Below are 20,261 nucleotides of genomic sequence, written 5' to 3'. Positions count from 1 at the left end.
GGTGTCAGTGTGTTACTACAAGGCTTGGCCCTACGTTATCTCTGGTAAATGTTATTGCTGTAGCACATCAGGCTAATAAAAGGCTGGCTGGTAGCAGAGAGGCAACATCAGGCTGAATGACATGAGCTGTAATCACCAGAGACTTCATATGCAAAGAGCACATCAATGTCAGTCAGGGCTGAGGTCCTGGACATTTGTTGCCCCTGCTGCAGAATAAATACAACCCAAATATTTATCCCAACAGACTGGGTTTGGGAAATTGAATGCTTTGGAGTGGGAATGTCCCATTGTTTTAAAATCAGAAGCTGTAGCCTAAACTATGTCCTGAGCTCATTAGACATGAAAAAATGTTTACAACGTTCAAAGGGGCCAGTAAATAACCACATAGTTCAGGACAGTGCTCAGCAAGCCACTGGTCTTCCCATGCTCTTGGCAGAAGTTGTTCTTTATTAAAGGGGCAGCAGGCAGTCACCACGGGTTCCATGGCAGCCACACGATGGGTCCTCTCCTCCTTGCTGACATAAGTCTCAAGATATTTCTGGATCCCCCCGTGATGCTCAGCAAGCAGCTTCTTGAAGACAATTGTGAGAACAGGCTAAATCCAGGTCTGACGGCATTTAGACAGCAGTCTTGGACCAAACCCAATCTCTTGGGTCAACCCGCTGCCTTACCCGGACACCTCCGAGTGAAGAGCCAAGCCGTGCCCAGCCACACACGGACCTTGCAGCAACTTTCCATCTATCACCATTCTGCCATACGGGCTCGAAATAAGGCAAGAAACACAAAGATTTGTGTATTAGGTGGAGGAGCAGGGAACGGCATTTCCAACAAGCTCAAGAGACTGGACAACTCAAGCCTGCTTTTTCCCTTTTTTTTTTTTTTTGGTAACCAAGCTAAGCACCTACACTGTCCAAGAGTGGGGAACATACTACACACACGGTCATGCCCAGGCTGCTGGGTAGACACGGAATAAAACACGGACCCCGTCTCCAATTTTTAACGCCAGTATTGAAGTAAGGTGCCTGAAGTACTCTTAAGCAGGTTTGAGTTGTCACATACCCACCCTTATTTGGTTGTCTCCTTCAGAGAACAGCCAAGGACCAGCTTACTGGAAATGACATCTTTTTTCCCCAGCCCCTCACACCTGCTCCATGACTGTCTGCAGCAGTTTACAACATGTAATGGTAACACACTGAGTCAGTGGGATGAGACATTTAAAGCTGCTTAGGAAAAAAAGAGTCTTAGTCAGATAAATATTAGTAAATTGAGCAAGCGGGGCTACGTGATATTGCTGATTAATGCATGGCTTGCGTACAGTACAAAAAAAATTCTCACAGATTGAGCAAAGATGCTTCCGCTGCTGTGGTTGTTTAAATTAACCCAAAAGCTCCAGCCCTGCTGCGTTTCATTTGCTGTAATCATTGAACAAACAACTTTGGTAGCTTTCGGGTCCCTGGCTGAGACCTTTCTAAATGAGCTACCCCTACAAAAGCTTCTTCACCTGAACCTGGCTATTTGGGATTGAAGTACCTCAAGTCCCTCCGTGCTCATGGAAAGGCCTGAACACTCCCCAGGTGAGACTGAGCCCCCTCATAGGGTGTCTCCATCTTGGGCAGCTGCTCCTGATGGGCTCCACATCCCTCCAGCAGGTCCTGCCTGCAGAGGGACTGGCACCCCCAGCTGACCAGTGGGTTTTGGGCGGACCCAATGGCACCAGTTAGTCCCAGGACATTTCTGAAGGAGGAGAATAATAAGGAACTATAACCAAAAACTTCCCAGAGAGATTCTGGAATAGTCTAATTAAAAATGATACATTTTAAGAAGTATGACAATGTGAAAAAATGGAAAAAAAAATGTGAAAAGCATCAAAATAATGTTGCTCCTCACAACCTTTCCACAGTAGCAGCCCACATCCTTTGCTTATGGCTATTCAGGGTTTTTTTGAGTACAAGTATCCCAGGAGACCTGGTGGTCACTATACTGAGCTCGAGCTATATGCGCCTGCAGATACAGCTATGCCCTAATATAAACTTGGAGGGCAACAATTTACAATGCAAGAGCATGTGTTTCTCTGTTACTAATTGACTTCCTCTGGCAGGATTATAACATCAATCCTGTAAACCAGCTTTTTTCCGTATAGATGTCATGTTTAAAGCGGTATAATAAAAGTTATATGGCCTCGAGTCTCCACTTTCTCCTGCTGCCGAGATGCCAGTCTAACACCAGCGAAATTAGGGGTCCTTGTCTGGGGACAGACCCCTTGGAGAGGGGATGCCTGTCTCCAGGATTACAGAGAGACAACGGAGATAAAAACGTGATGGCAGCAGGAATGCCGGTACCCTGCAGCGGCTCATGGCTGCAGCGTGAGCTCCTGTGTCTCTTGGGAGGAAGATGCGATGTTGGGGCCAGCCAGACACCTTGGCACACCGATGCCAACCCCGCAGGAAAGCTAGCAGGTCTCGCTGATGGGCACATGGGGAGAGCTGTAGAGGAGGTAAATTGTTAAAACTCCTTTTTTTCACATTTTTCTTCTCTACCCATCCTCAGCCTTGACCTCAGACCGTGGCTTCTCCTGGCCGCGCCTGCGTGGCTGCTGTGCTGTGTTGCCGTGACTCACGTAGCTAAGGCAACCAGATGTTGCCAGCAGCAGGATACATGACGCCTCAGGCTCTGAAACGATGATCAAACCTCTTCTCTGGAACAGGCGCTCACTGAAGGGACATGTGCTGTGGTAGAGCCAGCAACCCAGCCCACAAAAGCTGGCGCTGCCAGCCCGTCCATCGAGGCTGAGTGTGGCCACCCCATCCCACACCTGTAAAAAAAATCCCTATGCACAACACAGGTGCATGTACCAGCGTCCCCCCACAGCGCCTCAATGCTATTCCCTTCACCTGGGAGAGGGATGGAGCCACACTTTCATGCCAGATTGCCACGTAGGCTTTTAAAAATGCCCTTACTAGAATAGCAATTGCTTTGGGGCAAAGCAGAGGGTGGTACCAGCGTCCCTGGTGAGCGCGGGAAGAGGGGGACGGCCATGTGGGAGGAGGCTCCAGTGAATGAATCAGTGTATTTCCCATCTCCTCCCCCTGCTGAACACTCCCCACTGCATTATTTTTCCCCCCTTTCTGAAAGAGATAAATTCCTAAATTTTCAAATTCCTGCAGACTTCTTGTGTTCGGGTGTTAACGAAGGCCTGGTGCCTGATCACCTTTTTTAATGGCACCCACAGTAGATGTTCTTGGGAGCCCACGTACTGCCAAGGCACAGGCATTGTGGCGAGGTGGGTTGCAAGAAAAAACAAATTTCTTCTCTTGCTTTTGCTGGTAACACAACTAAACCAAACTAAACTAAACCTGAAGTAAAGTCAGCGACAGGTTTCTCCCAGCCACCAGCCCCAGCTTTGGCGCAGACAACAGCAGTCACCTGAACTGCAATCATCCAGAGCTCCTGTTAGCTAAAGCTGGGTTGTGTCCCTTAATTATCAAAGCCACCCACTACCTACATGTACTCAAACCGCCCTGTGACACTCGTCCCATGCTTGTCCCACGCTTTGGTGCCAGGGCTGCATCACATCTCTTACCACTCTCTCGAAGTGCCCTGGAGATGAAATTAGCACCCTGCTGTCAGCTCCTCACCTAGGTTATTAACCCTTACTATTTTAAAGAAAAGGCAATATGGGTATTTTTTTCTTTTTCCAGGCAAAGCTAGTGCTATACACTTGTAACAGTAGTGACCAGCTACCACGGCATGCACTAGGATTACGGCTGGACTACTTACTGGTAAGCAATCACCAGATGTTTCCCAGGTCAGATTGCTCTGAGCTCCTTGAAGCTCTCGGTTCTTTCCCAGACGTGTTCCCATAGGAGACTGCCCATGATTTGACTTTGCTGCCCACTTTGGGTTCAGTCTCCTTTGCTTTCTGTCTTCAGTAAAGGCAAACAGGCTTTAAAACCTACTTTATGGAATATTTGCATAACCACAATGCCAGAGACCTAAAATTATGGTGCTTCAATGCACCGGACTTTCCTTTCATGTGGCTATCCACTCAACAAGCCCATGCGATGTAAAAAACTGGAGCCTTCCTACAGTGGACATCCATTGCAAACTAGGGTCCCAGTTCTGCCAGAACCTACCTTTTTCTACACTGTGAGCACTTTTTTCACATTTTTTTTTCCTAATAATCTTTTATTTTTCCAGCAGTTTTCAAATTTGGCCAGTGCTAAGACAAGTTGACTGTGGTGACAGCTGGGGGAGGCTTTGAATTTTCCAAAATGATGCATAAATGCATAAGAAAAATCCCTTAGATGAAAGCAAAAGCGGAAAGACAGAGACCAAAGCGGACTGCTGACCTCGCATCCACAGATGTGAGTTTCATTTAAAAGCGAATTCAGGTTTTTTTACCGGACCTTTTGAAGCAAGGTGTGCACGAACATGCCAAATCCTGCAGCCTTTCCACTCTGGGAGCCTTCCTCCAGATGTTCCCTCTATGCTCCCGACTTGCTGCCTTGTTTTTTTACTCTTTTTGAAGTGGTGTCCCATTTCCTATGCACAAAGACCATTCCGTGTTGTATTTTGGAGCCCAATTAAAAATATCATAATGATTTCTGCTTAAGATCTGGCTCTGCTCCTGGCTGGCTCCGGCTCCCTTATGCTTTTGGGGCCTCTTGGGCAGGAACTTGCTGGTTTACAGAGCAGACCAGCATTTGTCCAGAAAACGTAGCTGTGCAACCTGATGGTTAGTCAATCAAAACAAACCGTTGCCACGCTAAAAAGTGAGTTGTAGTGGTGGCTTTCAATGAAAAAGTCCGCAGCTCTTCACGCCAAGACACAGCCATGCTTATGGTCTGCGGCTGCTCCCCTGTCCACGAGCAGGGATGGCCAGCATGGTCTTCCCAGGGCGGTCCCCACCCCATCCCACTCATTGGGAAAAGCCAGCCAAACCATTCCCAGCTCGTTCATCAACCCCGAGAGCACCGCACAGATCTCCACTTTGTTCTGGCCCTCTTCACAGATGTGCACACTGCCGTGGGCTATCAAAGCTGCATGCTCCAGCCGACGAGTGATTTGCAGCGGAAACGGGTTTGGCTGCAGCTCCAATTTGTTCCCGGGAACGGGCTTCTGACCCTGCCGAGGTCCCTGGGAATGCTGCCAAGCTCTTCAAAAGGGCCAGGCCTCGCTTTGTAAACTCACCTCTGGGGTTTGGCTTGCAAACACCTACAGAAGTGTCGGTCGTTCAAGAAAGATGACGGAGGGGAACAGGGCTCAGAGTCCAAAGGGTGATGCTGCACGAAGTACGTAGCTGAGCAAATGCTGCTGCAGAAACAGCGTGAAGAAGTTGACGAAGCGCAGCCCTGCCCTCGTCTGCGGCGTCAGGGCAATGGCTAGGAGGCTGGATCAGCCTGGTGTCAGCTATCGTAAAAGGGTGACAAAATGAATGGTCTGCAAGAGGAAGCGACTGGCGGCTTGCGCGTGCTGCTTAAATGCTACCTCCACCTGCCACAGCCTCCACTGATTTCCCAGTGGCGCTGGGCACCGGCCAGACTGGAACGAAGTGTGGTGCCTTACCTGGGAGGAGGGAGTGGGCTGCGGGGGGTGGAAGAAAATGGTGTAAATCTGGTGATTGCAGGGGACAAGAGAAAAGATAATGGGGAGCAGTGTAAATGCCAAGCCGGAGAGGTGGGGTGCCCCGCGAAGAGGAGGCAGGGAGGGCTGGCAGTGGTGGCGCAGAGCCAGCCGGATGTGGGGCCTCAGACGGAGCTGGTGGGCTGAGGCTCTGATGGGGTGACCGGGGGCCGGGGTCCAAACCTGGTGCCCGTGGGGTGCCTGTGGAGGCCGGCAGCAGTCTGCCCCAGGCTGGGCTCGGACCCCTCTGTGCCGGGTGGAAACGGTGCCATGGCAGACCCAATGTGGCATGGACGCCCAGGGCCACGACCAGACGGGCATGGTTTTGGGAGCATCGTGTGCCCCAGAGTGGATCAGAGATGTGGCAGGGAGTGCTCACAGGGGCAAGACGGGGGTGCACCAGGTGCCAGCCTCCCCGGGGGGGCGGGGGGCGTGGCTATTCCTACCGGGCAGAGGAAACACACGGGGCGGGGGGGATAGAACCCGGGTCCCCTCACGGGGCGGCCGCTGACACCCCACACACACACACACCCCGCCGCCCGCCCAGGCGGGGCAGCACCCGGCAGCCTCCCCCTTGCTCCCGGTGGGGTGAGGACCCTCCCCCCGGCGACCCCCGGTGGCGGCAGCCCCGCCGCGGCGGGCGGGGGGCGGGGCGGGGCGGGCGGGGGCGGCGGGCCGGGCTCCCCGGGGGAGGCACCGGAAGGCGCCCGGCGCTGATTCATTGCAATAAATTGTTCCCGTCGCGGCGTGGCTCGGTCATCGCCGCCCGAGCCGGAGCCGGGGCCGCAGCGGAGCCGCAGCTGCAGCCGGAGGGAGAGGAGGGAGAGAGGGAGGATGAAGATGCAAGCCGAGGTGATCCGCGAGGGCGAGCTGGAGAAGCGCAGCGACAGCCTTTTCCAGCTGTGGAAGAAGAAGCTGGTGGTGCTGACCAAGGACAGCCTCAGCCTCTTCCCCGATGGGCACAAGCGGGCCAAGGGCAAGGAGCTGGGCTTCGGCTCCATCCTCAAGGTGGACTGCGTGGAGCGCACCGGCAAGTACATCTACTTCACCATCGTCACCAAGGACCGCAAGGAGATTGACTTTCGGTGCCCGGACCAGAGCTGCTGGAACGCCTCCATCACCATGGCCCTCATCGACTTCCAGAACAAGCGGGCCATCCAGGACTTCAAGAGCCGCCAGGAGATGGAGCAGGCGGCGGGCACCCAGGAGCGGCGGCTGGCCCGGGCGCCCTGAGCCGGAGCCGCCCGCCCCGGCCACCGGTGAGCCCCCCCCCGCCGCCCCCCACCCGCTCCCGATCGCCTTTTGCGCGCTTTCGAAATTTTGATCGTCCCCCCCCGCTCTCCGCCTGCTTCGGGAAGGGGGACGGGGACGGGCGACGGGGGCTCCCCTCGCACCGCTCCCCCCCCCCTTTTCTTTCTTTTACCGGAGGGACCCCCGGCCCCCGGTGTGCCACCACCTCTCTGCCGGCCCGCGGGGGTGCCCGGCCGCACCCCGAAACCGGGCCGCGCTGCCCGGCCGCGGGGGGTTCGAGGGTTTCGGGCCCCCCCCCCCCCTTCCCCGCTGCCGCGCTGGGAATTGCTGGTAGGAGCCGGCCTGGGGCAGGGCGCGGAGAGCTGCGGCTGCCGGGGCGGGGTGGATGAGGAATGGCAGTGCTTTCCTCAGAGAATTTGCTAAAAATACGGTAGCGGCGGGGATAAATGCTGAATGCTCGCTCTCCCTTTCAAGCCCCCCCTTTAAAGTCCCCCCTTTTTTCTGCCCCGCTGTGCCGTTCGTTTAACTCGCCTGCTTTCTCTTGCTGCCCTTAGAGCATGCCACTGGATGATAAACCAGATCAAGTGTCTTGGACTGAAATGGGACAGGGTACCAATGAAGGAAAGCGAAGAAGAGAGCTGGAAGCAGCTTGGTTTTCTCCAAGCCCGGCGAGGCTGCTGAGCAAAGAGCCCTGAGCTTTGCCTGAGATGCGTTTAAAGAAAAACCAAAGACTTTCGTAAAGGACTTCTAGTGAAGCGTCCACGTGTTTGGAGTGGCACAGCTTTGCGAACGATTATCTTCTATTTATGAGAGGCAAGGAAGATTCAACACTGACTGGTGGTGTTAAACACAATTTAAATTATTTGTAGTATCTATATTTGTATTTATTTTGATGAATGTCTTTCAGCAGTTACTGGTCTTAATATTGCTTTTGCATTAATATGTCCATTCCAAATAAATTACTTGAAATGTTGACTTTTTATTACTATACTCTGGGCTGCAGTAACTTTTGTTGATGCATGTTTGTGGAGCGGTCAGTGGTGTAGCGGCTTGAAAAGAGTGGGTAAGCTCAGCTTTTTGGTTCCCTGGACTGGGCAGCAGGAGGTGGAGAAAGCCCAGATAACCTGTTTGCGCTTGACCTCATCTCCTGACCAGGGAGGGAAAGTGTGTTGAGGTCCAGTTCTGGTCAGTGGTGAAAATAGGAAAGCCTACCACAGCTTGGAGAAGTGCTGCTTTTGAAGGTCTTTCCCATGTAACTGAGTAATGGTGGCTACAGAAGGCGCAAGAGTTCCCTGCGACAATAAAGCACTGCTGTCTGCTAACACCCCACGTCCTTCCCCTGGGCCCCATAGCTCTGTGCTCTGCTAAGGCAGAACACCAGATTCTTGATTTCGGAATAACACAGCGCTGACGCTCCATGGGATTCCTCCGTTTCGCAACAGAGCAAGCTGAACGCCTTGCTCTCTCCTTCCACCTCTGCAGTCTCTAGATCAAGTTAATTTTCTACAGGAGAACTGGGAAGAACAGACACAGCCTGGACCAAGAAGCCTGGAGAAAAAAGCAGCTAATTTTGGGGGGTAAAATTACTGAAGTTTCATCTTGTGGAGCTCAGTTATCACTAACTAACCTGGGCTTCCTCGACAGCAATGCTGCAGCCCAAGAGTCAGCTCCGGCAGTCAGGACTATGAGTTTAGCAGGCAAAGTACTTGCTACTAATGCTCCAGATTTGATAATTTCAGTGAGGTAATTTCCCCCTCCCAGTACCAATGCTACTCTTGCAAGAGACTTTGTGCTAGAGGAAGTTGCAAAGTATGTAATTACAAGCAGCCTGTAGTAAGAGCAAGAGAAACTTAGTACAGGGGGAAAAAAAAGAACCCTGGAAGGAGGGCTGGCACCCGTTCCTGGAAGCAGCAGGGAGACTCTGGTGCTGCAGCGTGCTACGTCAGGGCTTTGCACCCTCCTTGTACGCTGCTGGCAGCCACGCTGCTGCCCACCAGGCTTCTGTAGAGGCAAGGTTGCACAGGAGTGAGCTGTGGATGTTGCAAACGTTTGGCTGCAGCATGCGATAGCCTTTGGCCTCCATACCCGCCCAGCACAAGAATGCCAGAGGTGCGTGTAAGGCAGCAAAATGACACTCAAAAGCAGATGTGTTTTGCCCCAATTTTCCTTGGTACCATTGCGGGGGGGGGTGGTTGTGTGAAATAAAAGGCCAAACCAGAGCAGAGACACTGGCTCCTAATCCCCTCAGTGTTGGTGAATCCAAGCAGAAATGCTGACTGACAGCAGCTGGGGATCTGGAGCTATGGCCTGCAATGACAGCCACTGCTGCGGGGGGGGGGGGGGGGGAAACCCGATAGCTCCTGGGGTCCCGCGGCCACCAGCTGCTCCGGTATGGCTCCAAGGCCTTTGCAAACAGACCTGTCCCTTAGTCTCGATGCAAATGTTGATGAAAGGCAAGGTGGTGTTCAGATGGTTTTATTCCAGGTTGGTGGCATCAAAAATAAAACTCAAGAGCATCTTTACCTCTATGGAAAAAGTAAGGGGGTTACTTTCTTGCAGCTGAGTTATTTGCTTTTCATCTCGCTCAGCGGGATTTTACTCTGTAAGAGGTAAACAAATAACCCTATATTGACAATTAGCTGTAAATAGCCGAAGGAGGAGACTCCGAATTGTTTGTATAAAACTCCACCGATGGTGGGCCCCACTGTCCGGGTCAAGGGCTGCACTGAGGCACAAATCCCGAGCATGGTACCTAGGAGAGATGGCAGAGACACACAGACATCAGGGAGAGGGCAAGTCTTGGGATGGGAAAGCAGAGAAAAGCTTGTGGGAGCCCCATTGTCCCTCATGGCATTCCTCTGTAGTAGTAGCAAATCACTTCAAATAATCTCTTGCATTAATTTCTAGAGGTCCAGTTAGGGTCTGTTAAGGCTAAGGGCTCCTGGAGGCATAGCGACTAGTTTCCACCACAAGCCAGCTCAGCTCTTTACTGAGTGGTCTGGATGACTGTAATGCTGCCCAAAAGGCAAGCCAGTGCTCACTGCTGCCTTCACCAAGGTCCAGGGATACCTTTGGCCCCAGAAGATGCTTCTGAGTGTTGCACTCTCCGTAGGGCTGGTAACTACTGCGTGGGTGGAGAGGTAATTTCTAGGGCCGTGTTTTGTTCGAGACTTCCAAGCAAATCACACAGATTGTTCCACTATCATAATTACCTGAGAGGGCCCTGTTCCACCCAAGCTGCTATTGGCATTTATTCTGTAGTGTGGGACAGAGGAACAGCTCTTGAGGGCTTAGCAGGAGTGAGAGGCTTAGGTCTAACTAGATCTTTAAGAATAAATAAATAACACCACAGATAAAGACTGAACCCCCTTGAGATACTCCCCCACCTGCTTTGCAAAAAGAACGGATATTTCAATTTGGATGGAAATGCGCGCCCTTCACCTGGCTGGGCCGGTTCCGCCTCCAGCAGCTCTTCCATTTGCATCGCTAACAGGAATCCAGCGGATGGGGAAGCACCTCCAATTTGGCAAAGGCAGGTTTTTTTCCACGCGCAGATGGACGGCCAGGACGTCCCACAGGACGCAGACAGCCCCCATGCACCCGCCCCACTCTTTGCCTTGCAGTCTTTGTGTAGGACCGCTATGATGCTCAGAGGAGCAGAAAGTACTCAGCTGGCCAGAAAATCATTAGCCCCCAACACTGGGAGGAAGGGCAAGCTGGCAGCGTATGCAAGAAACTTGTGCCCTGCTCTGAAATTACATTTGCGATTCATTTTTTTAATATCAGTCTGATTTTTTTGTGCTGTTGGCATCAGTTTTCCGCCAAGACATGCACTGAGGCCATACACAAGGCCAGCAGCACCTGAGAAGGTTGAGGAGGATGCTGTCCTTCATGCAGGAAGATACAAAGCTGAGTGCGAGCTTTAACGTGGGCAGCTGTGGGGAAATGATCCCGGGCTCCACGAGAACAGAGGCGGACAGGTGTTCGCGCAACACCAGCCGGCGACTGCTGGGCTTTTATCAGCGTGCTTAAAATACTTGTGCAATGAGCCCGAGCCGAGGGCGTAGCTGTGCGGAGAGGGAAATCTCCCGGGAAGCGCTGCCGAGCGCTCCTCCCGCGCATGGGAACACAAAGGCGATGGGTGGGACCTCGCCTTGACCCTTTGCCAATGGGAACCATCCCACAACCACCAAACTTTCTGGGCAGGTTTTGCAATTATTTTTTCCCCTCTAGGTATTTGAATTAAACTAATTACTACGTACAATTGCCAAACTGGCTCTTAGGATTGAGGAGGCACTTTTTTCCCTTTCCTTTTTTTTTTTTCTGAGCAGAAATCCATCCTCTTAAAAGACCTTGCTCTCCCTCTGCACTTCTTCAACATGTTGCTGAGAAAGATAATTTCTGTTTAATGGGCTTAAATTAGATCCCTCGTGTCAGACGCCCTCGAGCTTTGGGACGGTGTAAATCTCGGCTCTGCAGCCTGGCCCTAGCTCTGTTGCAAAGCTGCACATGTGATGGATCTCATTTAAGGTGAGAACTTTAACTGGGACAAGTCAGCGTGTCAGGAGAAAAGTTCCTGCGTGACTTTGCGCAGCTCTGCCAACACACGTGCTCACCTCCTTCGTCACGGCTAGCCCACTTTCTGAACTTTTCCTGCCCTTTATTCCTCCCTCCACAGCTTTTCCCCCCCTTTTCCCACACCTGGCATGACCTGTCCTGGCTGGGTGCCCACCCTCCCCTCCTGCCCCATCCTTCCTCGGCTCCCGCCGGTTTCAGGGCTGGGTGCTGGCAGCTCCCTGCACCGGGCGGCTCTGTCCCCATTCCCACCCTGCGCTGTGCCGGGTGCCAGCTCGCCCTCCTTTCCAGCTCACATCCTGCTGCCGCGCTCAGATGATGGTGCTGGCCCACATCAGCCGCGGGGCAATCGCAGGGTCTAATTTAATGATTAGGTCATCGCTGCCAGCAGCTCCCTTTGAACCAGCAAAGCCCGAGCAACACTGGGGGAGCTCAATGCGCTGAGCCCTGCCTGGCTCACTTCCTCAGGTTTTGCGCCTGATGCACAAATTAAATCATGAAACACGGGCCCGTTAGGCGGGGAGGCTCTGCTGGGCTCCCTCCCCCCCTCCCCTGAGGGCGGGGGGCTCTGTGCAGCAACAGGAACTCCATTCTCGGGGAGGGACTGGGGTTGACAAGGAGTGCTTGTGCGGATACAAGTCCCCCTTGGCTCGGGCTGCCCTCCCACCAGCTCACACGCCCAGCTGAACAGCACGTGCACGTGGGGCAGGATTTTCCCTTCCTGCCTTTGAAGATGAGGAGAAGGAAAACAGATGTCAAAGGGAAACGAATGAAATCATTTCCGTTCTCCTCCTTTCAGTGCAAAACCCCAGCCAAAGCAAAAAGCAAGTGGCAAACTCATCAGCCGCGGTGGGAAGTGACCTTGGATCGGTCCTGAAAGCAGGATGATGGGTACAAGGGATGATGCCATCCTACGTCCCACTGTTCCCTTTCTGAGACACCTATTCAAAAGGCAAGGACGGGTGACTCAGTGGCTAGCAAGGGCGGACAGATTATCCTCCTGCAAAGCCCCATTTGCTCCAGTCCTGGACACCTGAGCTCGGCCGAAACTCCAGCTCCTGGAAAGCCCAAAGAAAAACCTCTGTGGGCTCTGCTGGCCCCAGGCTGTCAAAAACATCAGCAAAATACAGCGGCACAGCTCAAAAGCGATGTTTCCAAAGGCAAATTCCCAATGCGTGATTTGCTTGCGTTAACTAAAAGGTGCTGCAAGCTAATGCTCAGGTTTTTGACGCAGCGAAAGCGGGGCTTTTTCATAAAGCCAGGTTTCCACGCTTTTAGAAAAGCGGGGATTTCTAACACACCGCCAAAACGCTCGCTCTGCAGGGCGGGTCTCGGGCTCGCGTAGGAAGGAGCAGCCCTTTAGCTGCCGCACGGGTGGAGCCGCCGTTGCGGGGTGCCACTCACGGCCCGAGACGGATGGCAGGCATTTAAATAGCCGCGTTTCTCTGCAAGACACCCACGCCATCACTGCCGCAGCTGCTGCGGAGAGGCAGCTCGCCGGGACGCAACTCTGCTGCGTCAAGCATTCCCGCCTTCGCCCCGGCCCCTGTCCGGGTGCGTCCAAAACAAGCACAAAACCATCAGATGCCTCTTTCCTCAGAAACGTTGCAAGACAGAAGCAGGGTTTGAAAGGCAAGGGCTAGGGAGGAGCAGCGGAGCCAAGGCTTCCCCCAGTGCCGTGATCCTCCGTGCCAGCAGCATCGCTCCTCAGCATGCCCAGTTTCGAGCCAGCTGTAACTCTGCAATTTGCAGGAGCACTTGGCATGGCATCAGCCCAGAATGGACAGGCAGGAGAAAGCACTGGGTGGTCCATGGCTCTCCCAGCGCCCCATGACCACCTCCTGACTGTCCCTGCCACCCCACGGGCTGCTGCCATTCTGCCCTACTGTCCTGCCCTGTCATGTGAAGACTGTCTGTGTCGCCGAGGCACAAGATGACCTAACAACATACGCAAGCAGGAAGCAGGGTGAGGCAACTAAACCCATTTTCCTTTTTGACTGAAGCTTGCCTCCAGGCTTTAAAAGCTAAGCAGTGCTCCATTTTCCCCCACAAAGCCCCTTTGAGAAGAGCCTGGATGAATTCCAGCTTGGCTGTATGTCCCAAAGCCGCTTGGTGCCCTTCCCCCCTGGCTCTCCCTCCTCACATGAACATTGCTCCAACTCATGAAACAGCAGATTTTCTTCCCATCCAAGCACAGGGGCTGGAACATCCCCAGTCCTCACCTCCCCAGGAACTAAGAGGTCCTCCCAGGTAGAAGTATCACACTTGGAAATCACAGGCTCCCAGCATTTGTAGGAGATGTGGTGGTCAGCTCTACAAATAAACTGCTGAAGTGACATTTAGAAAAACTCTTCATCCAGAAGCATCTCAAAAGTGCTTTATAAACTTCACTAATGGGCTATGCAAACCATAACTCCCATTCTCGGTAGAGTCTGTGCAGAGGTATCTGCTCAGACAGCTGCTAGGGAAGACGGAGGGTGCAGGCTGGCATCCCAGAAAGGCTCAGCTAGAGCAGAGAAACTCTCGGGCACCTGGTGAACATGGCTTGGGGAGTAAACCCAGAAAGAGCTTGAGCACACTACATCAAACCAGGTTGACCCAGCTCCATCCCGGGACAAACTCAGCAAGGCTCCCATGACAATAATGTAGGCATATTTCCTTTGTCGACAGAAGAAAAAACCCAGGTATAAAGACTTGTGTGTCTACTGCTGCATTTCAGCCCCTTTGTACAGAGCAAGATAGATAACTCTTCGACTGAAACCCAGCCAAAATGTAGAGGGGGGGCAATTACTGCATCAGGCAAAACGTGTTTCCAAAGAGTAATCCAGAACACCCTCCTGAGATGCTTTAAGTTAAAAGGCACGAACGAACAGCCCCCTCAGTCATCCTCACGGCGGAAAAGCAGCTTTTTTTTTTTTTTTTCCCCTTGAATATGTCTTGGGTTCACATGGAAAGGAGAGTTTGGGAGAGGCTTCCCTTTCTGCTACTGGCGCTATGGATATCAGCAGGCAGCACAGGACTGGAGCACTGGATCGCACAGGATGCTTTCTCACTTTTGTTCAAGCTCATCCTGTCTTAGTCCCACTGGTCTCTGTCCATCCACTCTACTGAGACCCACTGCACCCAACTGCAAAGAAGCCAGATTTGCTGGCGAACTGGGCACTCGTCATGAATGTGCGCTGGCGCTCGGTAGCAGCAGTGTGAGATGGACTCAAAAACGAGAAAAGACCAGTCTGATCTTTCTTGACGAGTCTTACCGGTGTCAGAGGAGGGAACGGCCTTGGTGAGGATGCTGTCGGTGATGGTGCCCAGCATGCTGAAGGCGAACACCAGTGGCACTGCAATGATGCAGTAGTGCCACACGGTCCTCATCAGGGCCTAAGGGACAGGACAAATTGGACCACAGAATATTAGAGAGCACAAGTGGTGACTCTGTGGCAAGAAATAACCTAGAGAAACATCATAAGCCAAACCCATGACTTAGAAAAATTGTCGGAGCCGCAACTGACAGACACATGATGGTGCAGCTTTGGCTACTGCAGGGTCTCTCATAGCCCACCATTTGTCTGCAGTGAATTATTCCAAGCATGCAGCGCAAGTAGCAAACGATACTCTACAATCTGGCAGCACGTTTCTCTGGCAGTGCTGTGGGTATTTTTAGCGTCTGGGAATTAGTGACGTCCCCACACCCTTCCCCCAGTCTTCTGTCTCTTGTCCAACTCCCGAGGAAATGTTGAACAGCAGATGCATGTGGTGTACTTCAGGAAGCCTGCATTACTTATACAAAACAGCCTAGAGAAGGCATTTCGGTTCATTATCATAAATAATTAAAACTAAACTGAGCTTGTCAAAATAAATGAGCGCGGTGTATTATGTAACGCCATAACTTTGGGATTTCTAATCCTGTTCTGCTGCTTCCTTGCTAATAAATTCACCAAATTCAGTAATCTGGAATAGGTCTTCTGGACATACGTGCACATTAGCGAGCATAATTAGGAAGAGTAATGATTTTGTTATTGCACATATTCTGAGTGGAGACATCCCTCCAGCTGTTTAATACTGAAACAAAAGCGGTGAAACTCCCTAAGCCGTGGGGCTAGAGCGGCTCTCAGCTCATTCACAAGCCCTGCTGGTCACATGAATGGATTTCTCTGGGGCATGGAAAGGAGATTTCCCCCTTTCTTGCAAGTCTCCTGCCCTCACCCATGTCTCAAGGTGTGTTATTGTGGCTGGAAAACATTCCTGTCACTGGTTTAGCCAGAAAATTCATTCTCTGGAGATCTCTCTCCTAAGATCTGGTCCCTGCCTCTTGGCTACAGAAGATGGAGAAGCCCAGAGACATTGCTCGTTAATGACTTGGAAATACTGAGGTTTATTCCTAGTTCCCCTCTAGACTCACAGACAGCTGGGTTTCTCTCCTTGGTGGGGCTTTTTGCTGACGTTTTGGTTAAGATCTAGGCATTTCTGATTAAGGAACCGGAGAACAAAGACAAAGGAACAGGTATTTGGTACATAAACATTCAGATGAAAGGAGAATAATTCCTTGCTAGGGCAAATGCCATTGCAGGACAACATTGCAGAGCTCATAGGGAAAAAGAGCTTTAACCTTCCCCTGCCTTGTACGAATTCTGTCATGGGCTGAAGCAAGTGGGCAGAAAAGAGCTGAGCCTCATCTACGCCTCCTGTAAAACCAGGGGAAATGGCTCCTTGCTCCCCTGGGGCTCGGAAAGGATGGAGCCAGGCAGAGCCCGGTCTCTGCTACTCCTCAGCCGGGTAGGTAGCAGTCCTTTTCACCTGAGCAGATCTGAAGGCATTTTTCAGGTGAGAGAGGCAGAATCAGGAGTTTCAACAGAGAGGCTCCGAAAGCAAACGCCTGAGAAATGCAGGCAGCAAGGCAGGACGATGCACAGCCTGTGCCTTCGGACAAAGAGAAAAACTTCCCCGTCACAACCGCCAAGCCTTCCTACACCCCTGCCCACGTGCTCCTGGCTTGCATCTGCAGATCAGACACCAGCTCTCCTCTCTGTTCTTTTCCAGGTGTTATGGCTGAGCTCCTAGCCCACCCCTTCCCTTCTCCAGCTGTCAATTGCTGGGAATACCCTGCAACCTCTTCTGTCTGTCTGTCTGCCGCCGCTAGTGCCCACCTTCCAAGAACACTTCAGCCCACCTCCCGGTGAGATGAAGATGGGTTGTTTCAGAGTGTCTTTTATTAACAGCTAGCTTTTCTCCTCACTTCCACGCTTGGGGGAGGGGATCTGCTTCATTTGGAGGCCAGACGCAGCAAGGGCACAGTGGGCGGGATGCTTCTCCACAGGCGGCTGTGCAGGATTAAAAGTTTCACACATTAATCTCTGCGTTTGGGGCCTGCTGCTGTGACGGCACTCATCCCCGCCAAGGCGGAAAGCCACCCCAGAAACGGATGTTTTCTCGGCAGCCGCTTGAACAGAGCGCCTTTTAATGAGACTTCCCCGGTGTAGAGGATCGCAGCTGCGTTTGCCTATGAATAGTTCTCCTGGGAAGTCATTGCTGACCCTTGTCTCCAGGCCCGTGCTGTCAGGATGTCCACAGCCCTCCGGGCTTGGCGTAATTGCCAGCTCTAAGATGAACTTCAAGCAGCGATTTCCCTTCCCCACACAGCCGCTATGAGCCTCCCTGCACTGGGGCATTAGCTGCTGCAAGCCGTGCTGCCCCGTGTGCCCCTCCACTGCCATCAAGGCTTTCTCTCCTACCCCCAGCCCCCTCCAGGCTTCCCTCTCAGTGAGAACTTGGTGCACAAAAGACATTTACTCCACGGTTGCCCTCTGCCTGATTGCTGTGGGACTGGGCTTTGGCGTGAGGAGTCATTCCCAGCAGCAGCCTGCCCTGTGCCAGGTTAGGGGTGATCCCATCTCCAAATGGACCAGGTCCACCTTGGTCTCACCAGATTGCTCCCAGCCATGACCAAAAAACAACAGTGAGACCTTCAAAGCACTTCCCAGGCCATGCTCAGGAGCACCAAACCCTGTGCAGATGTCCCATGCTAAGGTGGAACATTCATGCCAGGCAAAACCATGTAACACCAACCAGGAGGGACCTTTCCCAAACATCCCACCACCCGGCAGCATCTCTGCGAGCCCCATAATCCCAGAGACAGGGCCCATGCTCCATCTGCAAAGCCATCCCTTCGTCTGCATCCATCCTCCTTTCCCCCCCTCATCTCAGACACGCAATTTAGCCTCAGATTAGCAAAGATGTGTGGGTGCCTCATCTCATCCATGTAGCTGGGAACCATGAGCCTCAATACCCTCCAGGATTTGGCCTTGATCTCCTCGGGCTGCAGCATGGCTGTGGGAACAGCAACCATCCTACCTGCCCCGGCGGGAGCACCGGCACCCTGGCAGCAAGGCTCGAGGCCAAATCCGGCAGGGAACATCAAAAAGCTGATGCAGTTTGACTGTCCTCTGGGCCCATCTGCATGCACCCTTCCTCCATCCCCACCACCTGGACAGAGCTATTGGCTCCCCAAGCGTGGCTTATCTGAGCAAACACAACTACCGGCAGAGATGCGTACGGCAACTCGGCTTTTCAGTTACCGTTTGAGATTGGCATCCACTGTCACCCATGCAGACACAACCAGCAATGGGTACCATCACTCATCCCAAAACAGAGGAGCAAAATTATTGCCTTGCCACCTTCTTCCAAAAATACTCTGAGCTTGGGAAAATTGGGCAAAAACAAAGCCCCAGAGGAAGGGCACACCACCTCTGCCGTCTCACAGGAGCGTACAACCGCAATGATTTTCCCCCCCATAATCTTAATTTACTTTCTGGGTAGTTCAGGAAATGCAGTTGCTGACAAGACGGAGGGCAGGATTTCTATGCAAATCCAGTGACTCAGGAGGGACTTAACGAGTTCCTGTGCGAGATTGATTTTTTTTTTAAATCCCTGTAACTATTATTCATGCAGCTCTTTATCGTTATTTGGTGTGGTGCTTACGCTGAGCATGGGCCTGTTTGCACAGAGGCCCGGGACAGCTGGTTTCCCACCCAGGGATCACCCAGCAGAGCCGGTGGTGCCATTTCAAGGGGCAGAGCTTGCAGTCAGGTCTCACGGACCTTGCGTCGCTGCGTTACTAAAAGGCACCATGGAGGATTTGATGCCAAGTCTCACCATGCCTAGGCCCACACCGGCGAAGACGAAGACGCTGAGCCTGAGCAGGGTCCTCTCCGTGCAGTGGTTAGCAAGTTTTCCAACAACCAGACCCTGGACAAGCTGGGAAGGAAGCACACGAGCACTGTTAAGCCTGATGTGTAACAGTTTGAACAAACTCCAAAGAGAACTGCTACAGCGCTTCAAGCAAATGAAAGGCAGCAAAAGGGTTACTCCCTTGCTTTTTTTTAGGACAGCTGTCACTGTCACGGTAAATGGCTGGAAGACACGAGCCATTATTCCAAGCATTTTGCATCCTAGAGATAGATCCATCCCATCAGCTGAAAGTCTTTGCTCAGGGTGCATGCCTGAGTTTACCATCACTGCCTGTTCACCAGCGGTGATTGAAAATTCCTGAAGATGCTTGCAGATACAAATGAATTTTTCTAATTAACTCGTGATGTTTTTGTGAAACACCATTAATACTAAGGTCTTCATTCTTGGAAAGTCCTTCCAAAGAAAAACTGTACATTTGTATGCAGAGGAGGAAAATGCCTCCTTTCCTGTACCGTCTCTTGCCATTATTTTAAACTATACATACACAAATCTTGTGGTTCATCATTTTTAGACAGGAAACAAGTATGACGGAGATGCTAATACCCAGCTCCAGCAGTATGCACAGACCTGAGGGACGAGGAACCGGTTTTACAGATTTTAAATAAAAACTGGAGGAGAGGGGGAGGGAAGGAAAAGCAAAAAAAATTAAATCCCAGGAAGTATTGGGCTTTTTCAGCACTTTGCAGAGCAATGATTCCCTCTTTCGTTTCTCTGTTCATCATCTCCCATGCTTCAAGTGATGCTGGCCCAAGTCGACACGAGAGGAGAGAGGCTGGAAGACATCACTTTGAGAACAAACCCCAACTGACTGTGTTTCATGGAAGGGACAGGTAGGAATCTACTGAGTTTTCCCTGCCTTGAAAGGGTTTATCTGATGCAAGCAAAAACCCTTGCCGACTTGAAAGAAGAGCACTAGCTCAAAATGCTTTGGCACGATGGCTTCGTTTCAATGGCAGTCCAGCCTGGAGAAAACCTTGGTGCTCTGCTTGGGCCTGGAACAATGCTATGCCACGCTTAACCTTGCTGTGTTAGTCCTGACTCAAATGAAAGGAAATGAGCGCCTAATGAATAAGAAAGTTATTAAAGAGAAAGGAAATGTTAATCTATGACAAGCAGTCCAGAAAAAGCAATTTAATTATTAAAATAAAACAAAAAAGCAAAAAGTAAATAGTAATAGACTGAAAATAAAATAAAGGTGACATAAAGAACAATAACTACAGATTGAATATATTTCCAGCAAGCTATAACTTAATGGAAAACACCAAAATTTGACTCTTCACATTGCTTCAGAGCACAAAATCTTTTTAACACAAGGGCACATCGCGCCAAGCAGACATTCTGATTTCCAGTAAATGCTTTTCCTGTCTCCTTTTTGTCCCTGTCCCCACCCTCAGGCAAAACTTGAGATCTCAGCTCACATGTGCCCAGCTGCCACGTGACAGTGGCATGGGCCCTTGTGTGTCTCTCCCGGGTAGTGTCACCTGCCGAGTGGCCTCAGGGACACTGGTGGACCTGTTGCAGTGCAATGCTTGGACGATGCATGGGGTGACCTGAATCATCCCAGCTGG

General features: G+C 51.8%; 2 protein-coding genes across 3 annotated transcripts in view; one reads left to right on the top strand and one right to left on the bottom strand.

Annotated features, from left to right (window-relative positions):
- Nucleotides 1-6,336: 6,336 nt before the first annotated feature.
- Nucleotides 6,337-7,863, top strand: PHLDA2 (pleckstrin homology like domain family A member 2). Its single transcript, XM_075426182.1, has 2 exons — nt 6,337-6,881; nt 7,428-7,863. Exon 1 carries the CDS (start codon nt 6,457-6,459, stop codon nt 6,853-6,855), a length of 399 nt encoding a protein of 132 aa, XP_075282297.1. The 5' UTR covers nt 6,337-6,456; the 3' UTR covers nt 6,856-6,881; nt 7,428-7,863.
- Nucleotides 7,864-9,332: 1,469 nt separating this feature from the next.
- SLC67A1 (solute carrier family 67 member 1) overlaps nt 9,333-20,261 on the bottom strand; it is a 62,441-nt gene continuing 51,512 nt past the window's right edge. The window contains exons 8-10 of one of the 2 annotated variants that reach the window (XM_009935286.2): nt 18,598-18,699; nt 14,706-14,826; nt 9,333-9,625 (exon numbers count right to left, since the gene is read on the bottom strand). In XM_009935286.2, the coding sequence (XP_009933588.1) occupies nt 9,438-9,625; nt 14,706-14,826; nt 18,598-18,699 (411 nt within the window). In that variant the 3' untranslated portion in view covers nt 9,333-9,437. The remainder of the gene's footprint in view (nt 9,626-14,705; nt 14,827-18,597; nt 18,700-20,261) is intronic. The other variant, XM_075427230.1, reaches the window with a different exon arrangement.

The sequence above is a fragment of the Opisthocomus hoazin genome, chromosome 7, assembly GCF_030867145.1.
Source record: "Opisthocomus hoazin isolate bOpiHoa1 chromosome 7, bOpiHoa1.hap1, whole genome shotgun sequence".
Classification (NCBI taxonomy): Eukaryota; Metazoa; Chordata; class Aves; order Opisthocomiformes; family Opisthocomidae; genus Opisthocomus; species Opisthocomus hoazin.
Note: the sequence above shows the minus strand (reverse complement) of the source record. Positions and strands in the feature narration are given on the sequence as shown.

Excerpts from the sequence above, each read along its gene's own strand:
- PHLDA2 (XM_075426182.1), top strand. The coding sequence starts at position 6,457 with ATGAAGATGCAAGCCGAGGTGATCCGCGAGGGCGAGCTGGAGAAGCGC.